Source organism: Nicrophorus vespilloides, unplaced genomic scaffold, assembly GCF_001412225.1.
Source record: "Nicrophorus vespilloides isolate i.1.1-1 unplaced genomic scaffold, Nicve_v1.0, whole genome shotgun sequence".
In the NCBI taxonomy this organism is placed as follows: Eukaryota; Metazoa; Arthropoda; class Insecta; order Coleoptera; family Silphidae; genus Nicrophorus; species Nicrophorus vespilloides.
In genome coordinates, this window is record NW_017097056.1 from 1 (window position 1) to 8,977 (window position 8,977).

Here is an 8,977-nt window from a genome sequence, read left to right on the forward strand (position 1 = left end):
CTATTCCTATTCCTATTCCTATTCCTTCAATTACATATTTTTGTTGATTCTATGTATGGGTTCTTTGTATAGGTTGTTGTATTCTGTGCTACCGATAAGCGTTGCCAGTGAGTTACGACACAAGAGGCCCGTGCCAGCGAAACGTTACGATTGCGTAACGCTGCTGTTTTCTGGAATCGTGGGATTCTCCACCTACTGCGCGAACAACACGGATTCCAACGGGGTTATGAAGATCGTCCGCATGTTGAATGAACTCTACACTGCCTTCGACGTTCTCACAGATCCCAAAAGAAATCCAAATGTTTATAAGGTACACACAACTACTTGTTTTAGTTTACTCAAAAGAACAGTATTGATTTACTATATAAAATGGTCAGACACATAAACATACAGATAAATATCTAAAGCAATATCTGATTCTAACAGTCCAAAGATTGAAAATCTTAAGGATCATAAATTTTAATATATGATTTACATTTAAATCACAAATAAAAATTAAGTATTTTGCCAAAATATGAATAAATAAGCAACTTGAATGATCTTATCAAATCTCAAATATTGCACATCATTCTATGATTATAAAGCAAATCTAGGAATTTGAAAACAAAAGAAAACGTTTTGCTTACATTATGTAGAAAGTGAGTAATTGCAGCTGACGAGAACCGTAATCTTGTATATCTATGGAATACAAATTAAGGTATTACCAGTACATAATCTTAGTCAAATTTACAAATTGTTATTCATATTCTAAGTAGTACACATATCCTACCAACCTGGATTTAAGTATTTATTATAATAAATTTAAGCTAAAAGGGCTGATGATTTTCTACCATATATTGTTTCGTTCGCGTGACTAAGATTCAACAACAATAAAGTCAGTACCATTATTGCAGTTTCTACTTGTAATGATTAGATACAAGCGTACACGGGAAAATTGTATATTTGGGATAAAAAAAGTGTTGTTTATTAGAATGGCTTCATTAAACAAGTGAATTCGAAACCATAATAGAATAATTGCAACAAGCCTTTCTTCTAATGACGCGAGAGTAACACAATTGTTTCAATTGAAGCTATCACATGATTATAATAAATTAATTGCGAGCAGTTTCTAATACTTTTACTTCTTATAATAATTCCCTACGTTCCGATTGTTGCTGTTTTCATTTTTCTGCTGCATCTAAGAAGTCACTAAAAAGAAATTGATTTTCTAATTAATATTATTATGATTAGTGGAAGTCATAAGTTATTTTGATTAATATCAAAGTATGTTTTTCTAACTATGCGACTCTACAACGAACATGGTCATAATTTGTGATATTCGTAATTATGCTTTATGAGATAATAACATGACCAAATGTAGAGAAACCTATGACGACTTACAGAGACCGTCCGGTTCTCACACGCAATCACAATTTGCGGGGCAACTCTTAAGACGGTGAAACTAATTACCATTTACTTCTCTGCAAATCAATTTCTACTTTATGTGTATCGTCGCCCCGCATTGATGAAATGCACGCAAACGCTAATAACTTAATTAATCTTGCGTTTGATCTCCGCAGGTCGAGACTGTCGGAGATAAGTATATGGCAGTGAGTGGGCTTCCAGAGCCGTGCACGACCCACGCAAGAGACATGGCGAGATTAGCTCTGGACATGATGGACCTTGGGCGAGATGTCCTGGTCGACGGTGGAGAACCTGTGGTAAAAGAAAAATATATATAAATAAATACTCAATTATTTTTTTGTTGCACTTTCCGAGCCACGTGAAAACAGAGAAAGGTAAATGTTGTTTGTTTTGTTGTTTTTTCTTCCGTCCTTTCTTGATAGCGTATTACGATCGGGATTCATTCCGGAGAGGTGGTCACAGGCGTCATCGGACACAGGATGCCGAGATATTGTTTATTTGGGAACACCGTGAATTTAACGAGCCGAACCGAAACCACGGGAATTCCAGGTAGAATTAATGTCTCCGAAGATGCTTACAGGTAGATATGAGTAAATCTTTATTTATAATTAATTATCATAAAAAAAAGATATTTTCTGCGACGAAAGACAAATCTATGTTTACTTGAAGGTCAGATTATAAATTTTATGGGTGTTTTTAACATGATTACAAAACTACACTTAAAATTTTTGTTAAAGTCAAATCAATCTTATCGAATATCTTAAGCAAGTACTAAATATGTAATTGTTTTCTTGTACTTTCTTAGCATGAATTTACTACAAAATTATTGTTATGCGAAATATTTCAGTTGTTGAAAGTTTCCTAATTTTGGACCACATGCTATAAATCTGAATTGGAGCTGTCAAATTTGAGTAAAACATATAGAATTCAGATGACAAGTGGTTAATTTAAAACTAAATCCTAGTAAACTAAAGACAAAAATCAATAATTTTGATGTATTATAGAATTTATATGAACTAATATATACTTTCTTTTTGGAAAGAGGTAAACAAATTGTTGTAGACTGAAATAATGTGCATATAAGGAAATACTGTTTATTCCTTTTATGACTATTATTCAGTGCACAGCGGAAGATATTACGCAATCACACTATCACTTTTGGCTTCATTTTCAAGACGGGAACGAATAATTTTCTCGGAATGAAACCAATTTAAAATTCGTAATGCAAAATACATTTATCGAATTGATTTACATAAGAAAAAAAAATAAAATAGAAACGTGGTTTTGATGTAATTCACATTCCGTTTTAAATTGCTATTCTTATTATAGAATACAATCATTTATTTAATTAATTTATCTATTCTTTTTTTTCCTTTCTTTTAATTTTATATAAATTGTTGAATGCGCAAATTATATATATTAATTATTGATTTATAAAATATTAATTAAAGTAATTGGTTAAAATAACACGCATTTCATATGCCATATTTAATGTAAAAAAAAATGTAATTATTTCTCTCGCATTTGTATGAATTTATATTTGTAGAATTATTGCAAATTTCCCGGAAATACACATTACGAGTTGGCGTCGAGTTTAGTAAACAATGTATTTTATGCATTCTTCGACGTAACGTGTTTACAAATTTGCGAATATACAGTAGTAATGAATAATTCCAAACTTCTTTCGCGGAATTTAAAAGCTTTCTCAAGCGACCAATGCCGTTACATAATTGAAACGTAATGTAGTGCTTTCAAACATAGGAGATAATAAAAAAAAAATGATATTAAAGTTTCTTCAAGAATTCATCATTAAAAATGGCAAAAAAAAACATATTACATATTTCAGTATTACAAAATTTTCTACGAAATAGTTAGAATATTTATATCCTTATTTAAACAATAAAAAAGGAGACTATATTTAATGGTGAAAGGATAAAGGTATGTTAAATATATCGAATTGATTATAAAAATAGTTAAATAAAAGTTGAAGTTATAAATTATACATTTAATCTGTTTTCTGGATACGAGAAGATCTCATTAAATTGATGTGTTTTTTTTAATTTTTTAATCCTACATGTTTATTGCTTTTGCATGGAAGATAAAAGTCGGGTTTAAAATGGAAACAACAATATATAATTCATCGTAAAGTTTCGCGCGCAGAACAACACTAGGGTTTTTAGGTAGACGTAAAATGCAAAATAAGGAGACATAGAGACTAAGAAAAGAAAACATGCTATTGAAATTTATTGAAATTTATGCAGAAGATTGCTCGCTTCGTATTTGGTTGGCTTGCACGCAATTGAAAATGATTGTTCTGTGAAACATAAAAATAAGGAATAAAACTAATCCTCCATAATATCGATATATTTATGCAGCGAACCAGGTATAGGCAACAGACGTATGCCATTCGGTAATTGGTAATTAATCCATAGTTGGTATCGAATAACGCACCTACATAGGTGTTTCAGTTCTGGTGGTTGAAAACCGCATCTGCTTGCTGGCAAGATGCAGTCCTGCACTAAATACGGGTATCTTGCCAAAACAATGTCCATCTGAGTTTGGAACGAGCCACGGGTACTTCTGCTACAATCAGCCTGTATGCAAATACGTGGCATCGCGCGCAGAACGAGCTGCAGACACGAAACAATATTATAGGGATAAGATCGGTCGCATTCAGTGAGGCGATTTAGGATGATGTCGACAACGGTCTCCTCGTCGTCATTATCCTCGTCGTAAATCCTCGCTCCGTATCTCAATAGGATTAGCAGCTTATCCGGTACGCCCAGCTGGACCACGATCTTAAGACATGTCGCTTTTCCGCAACTGTCGATGGGCACGTCAATGAACCGTTTGTTCTCGTGTCCGCAAGCGTACTCCAAATTGGCATTGGTTGCGTGATCCAGATAATAAACCATAGCACGGACGTTCTCCTCCTGACTATCGAAGTCGCTCTTCCAACCTGCGATGAAATGAGGAGCCCGCGTTCCGAACAAAGCACCAATCATCAGCCTCTCGAACGTCCCTTCGCAATGATAAATATCGTCCAAAAGTGCGGCCACCGTCGCCGTATCTCGCAAACCCCAATCGAAGCATAGCTTGAGACCAACGTACAGCACGTTATGGTACTTCCCCATCAAGCAAACACCGCCGTTCTCTGTCTTTGACTTCTGGTGGTACCGCAAAATGCAGACGATCGCTTCTCGAACGACGGTCTGCGAATCGGAGTTTTCACCTGGAATTATATTGCAAATCGAATGATTTACGAAACAGATGGGGCAGCCAAGCGATACTTGATTGTTATTAATTTCGCCGCAGATACTACTTGCGAATAAAAAAGAAAGTTCCGCAGAGACGGCAATCATTTTAATTATCATTCGAACACTTTCGTTTACCCAATCTGCATCCCTCGATTAGCGTGTTGAAATATTCGACTAGATCTCTTCGTTTGTAGCGAGCATGCAAACTGTTGCGCTCCATGCTCTCGAAATGCTCGAAGAAACATTTTAATAACACGTTCATTTCTACACTGGATTATTCTATTCTAATTTTTTGTTTTTACTTTAATGACAGCACTGACATCGACAACCAATACACTTTAAATGCGGAACTTCGCACACTAACTGTTTGATATAGATATACTTGGAAAATCCCCGTAAATTGGATTTAAAACCTTTCAAAGGTTTCTCAAGTCTTAATTAAGCTTTGGGGTATTTCGTAGCAAATATCAGTTTGTTAAGAGATTTTCATCATATCTATTACAATTTTAAATCAATTTACTTGCTATAAATAAACAAAATTTGTGTGTTTATTATTAACACATTAGAGACTGAAATCTCTTCAGCCAGATGCGTGTGAAACATCTATAAATACAAAAAAGTAAATTGCAAGTTTATTATTCATAAATATTAATATGTGAAAATAAAACAATTTATTAAATCAAAATGATATAATTGTTTTTATGTGATTTATGCAAACTATGAATTTATTTTTTTTAACGAACAGAATAATAAGAACATTATGCTTTAATGAGCTTCGGCTGGGTTTGTTACATGGCCATTGAACTACACATTTTTTGTGCCATCAAGTTTTTGTCTCAGTCGTTTTCTTAAGCACTGCGAAAAAAAAATTGTTTTATGGGATAATACTTATATCCACGGAATAACGTCTGCTTCATTAAATTTCGCAACAAGTTAATCTCAAATATCATTTTTATTACAGAAGATGATAAATCACGTAACTTTCTCCGAAGGAAACAACACAAAAAAAAATATATATAATCATAATAATATTAATGGGTTTTGCATAATTGCAACGTCTAAACGTAACAATTATTATTATATAACTCAATCGGGAGAAACCAAGAACGTGACACCTCTAAACATCGAAATTATGCAAATGTCTGCTCCCCGAGCTATACTTAAAACAATTTATTTTAATTAGCATTCTTCGTATTTCTCTTGGACGTTCAACTTCAATATGTTTTTTTTTCGTCCCACTCGATGTTTTGTCATGTAATTTTGTCCATTTAAAAGATTTAATTTTCACGTTGTTTACATGTGCGAAATGAGAGTACACCCACGCAAATAACTTGAAATCCGACGCACCTTCGCCCACTCCAAAGATTCCTCATTCACGTTACGCAACATAAAATTTTATTTTTACAACTCACTCACGAACTTTTATTCAGTTTTAATTAATAATCCAAACCGAATTGCGTAACAATTCGGTGGAGAGAGAGTAAAATTAGAAAATTATTTTGTTGTATTATACGAATATTTAAAGCGGAAACAGGAATTTATTCCGAAAATGATTAAATTTCTTCATAACAAAAGAAAGTATTATTTAAGCGTGAATTATTTGTTTTTAACGGCAGGAATTAGTTTTATTCTATTCAGGTTAATTCGAGCAAAATCTGTGGATACCGGTGGATTTGATGATGCGAGCAGATGTTTATTTTCTAATGCACAAAAAAAAGATGAACGGTTAACTGAATTTGTGTTTTCTCCAAATGCAATTCATAGTTAATTGGATGGATTAACCTAGTGAAGCGTGTTTGTTCTGTTGCAGATATTTGTGCAAGGATGAGAACTTCGATGAGCAGTTCAATTTCGTTTACCGTGGACCGATCGCCATGAAGGGGAAATCTGATCCCATGAACGTTTGGTTCTTGACCAGACAGCGATCCGAGTAATTCCTAAAGAAACGGAAGGATAACGGTTCAGATGCTGCAGCGCAGTGCAGCGCGTTGGATGATCTCTCCAGCAGCATGTGTTTCCTGCGGTCTTCTAATTCCTAGTTCACCTGCATATTCAGATTAGTTATCGATGTGTAATTTGATTCAATTCGCGTTCGTACGTTAGAGGTATTAACTTCGTCCGACATCTGCGCCCGACGCTTAAATATTGCTGCAGCCGTATATAATTACTTTTGAATCCAGCAAGATTAATCGATCGTTTTGCAGTCTCTAACTCAACTGCAATTTGTTTTCCCTGTCGCAGAACCGAAAACAACATACAAGACACAATATTATTATGATACAATGCAGCTTACGTAACGCGATTCAATACAAAATGATACGAATAATCGTTCGTTTCATGTTTATTACTCGTAAACGTGGCTCCTTCTATGCATAACCTTTTCAAATAATATAACGTATGAGATAACATAAACCTTTAGGTGCTGCTGTATTTGAGCACTTACAAATAGATAAATTATTCACTATAGTTCAAATAAACATGTAAATAAATGTACTCTTTTAATAAATATTAAATAAATTAGTCCCAAATTTCTTGTTTTAATTAGTGTGTATAATGAGAATCAGTAATCTTAGCTTAAGGCTATTAACCTCTAATGTTTTCGCTTTGTTTATTCTTCAAATATGGAATTGCAAGGTAATTCTTCCAATTCAATTTATTTAGTTGATTAACAAATTTGACCAATAAGCACGTAAACTTTTTTACAAGATTTGATTAATTAAATTACATACAGTTAGGAATTTCTTTCTGCAAACAAAAAAGCATGTTATTTTCGTTTCAACGAATTTCTTTGAGAATCGATATTGCTTGTTGCCTTCAACGTGAAGTGCCCATTCCCAAACGCTTATGAAACTTTATTTTCAATGTTGTGTAAGATGGAAAGGCTTTTTACGCTTTCTGCAATCGAAATAAGCGTCCGCATGATATTGGCTATTTTCCGACGATGCGTTTTCTTTTCCACTCCTTTTCATCAAAAAAAAAATAAATATTGACGCTTCAGAAAATAAATTTTCTTAAAAAAAATATTCTGATCGAAAAATGTTATATTTTATTATAAGAACGTAATTTTTTTATAAAAAAGTAAAAGATATTTATTGAATATATACTTAAATAAATAGAAAGGGTTATTAACACTAGTCTTTTCCAAAAAATGGTACTTTTACCTGTGACTGATCAATAATACAGCAAATAATACAGAAACAATCACTATTTGTAATGAAAGCATAGAATATTACTATGTATAATACAAACCATAAACTATAGTTTACAATTTCCTGATAGATTGGTCCCATTTTCATCGTATTGTTGCCCACATTAATAGAGCTATTTATATTAGAGGGCGACTAATAGTCGAATGGTTAAGTCGCCCTACCCACGATTTCGTGGGCGCAGGTTCAAATCTTGGTTTGTGAGCCTCCATCAATAGGGCCATCGTTCATCACAGAATCAAATCATCACAATGGTAACTATCCACCGTGAAAGATTACTTACCTAATGTCAACCGCGGTCTTAAATTTATTAAATATTAAAAATACCAAAAAACGTTCAAAACTCTTGTCTAATATGCCAATGTTTTGTATATTTTACTATTTTATATCTATCTTGCTGATTGTATAATATTTGATAAAATTGATGTAAAATTACTTGACAAGTTCCAAGTATTATTCATATATATTTATATAAGCTACTTGGCAAATATTGGTTACTAAGTGATAGTTTAAATGTAAATAGTTTGTAATTCCATAATAAATGATTTTAATGTATAGAAAAAAATGTGTTATTTACAAATAATAGTATTTTAAAAAAAAAAATGCTTGTAAAATAATTTACGCTTATTTCAACAAATTCTAATCGAAATGCAGCACTCTTCATACGCATATAAAAATGTGTTTAACGTTTGAGATACGCAGGTGCAGCTTCGTGACGATTCGCGTCGTTTCGCATTTCCGAACGATTGTTTAAACAATCTCCTAATTTTTATTACTTTCTTAGTTATCAATAATGCAGGTGTTCTCACTGCACTCTTTCCATGCCCAAATATGGATATTACTTGACAAGTTCCAAGTATTATTCATATATTCATAATTGTTATTGCTTCCTTATTGAGTGTGCGAAACAAGGAACTATCATTCTCGTGAACCAATACGAATTGTTTGAACGTGGCACAAACGAATTTTATTTCTCAAATGTTTTATCACTTTCATTTAAATTAAAATTTATTAAATATTAAAAACAACGCGAAAACGTTGAAAACTCTTGCCCAATGTGCAAAATATTTTGTCACTTTTCATTGAAATAAAAATTGATTAAACAAGTAT

General features: G+C 32.9%; 2 protein-coding genes across 2 annotated transcripts; one reads left to right on the top strand and one right to left on the bottom strand.

The window, feature by feature from the left end:
• Positions 1-72: 72 nt before the first annotated feature.
• LOC108558782 (guanylate cyclase soluble subunit beta-1-like) lies at positions 73-7,148 on the top strand (the record flags this gene model as incomplete). The annotated part of the gene is given in 4 exon segments (XM_017915814.1): positions 73-310; positions 1,560-1,700; positions 1,827-1,984; positions 6,472-7,148. Coding segments are annotated over 4 exon segments (661 nt in total), but the record flags the coding sequence as incomplete, so codon positions are not given.
• On the bottom strand, positions 3,382-5,040 carry LOC108558781. The gene is made up of 2 exons (XM_017915813.1): positions 4,797-5,040; positions 3,382-4,636 (listed from the first exon to the last, which is right to left on the bottom strand). Exons 1-2 carry the CDS (start codon positions 4,921-4,923, stop codon positions 3,747-3,749), a joined length of 1,017 nt encoding a protein of 338 aa, XP_017771302.1. The 5' UTR covers positions 4,924-5,040; the 3' UTR covers positions 3,382-3,746.
• Positions 7,149-8,977: the final 1,829 nt, after the last annotated feature.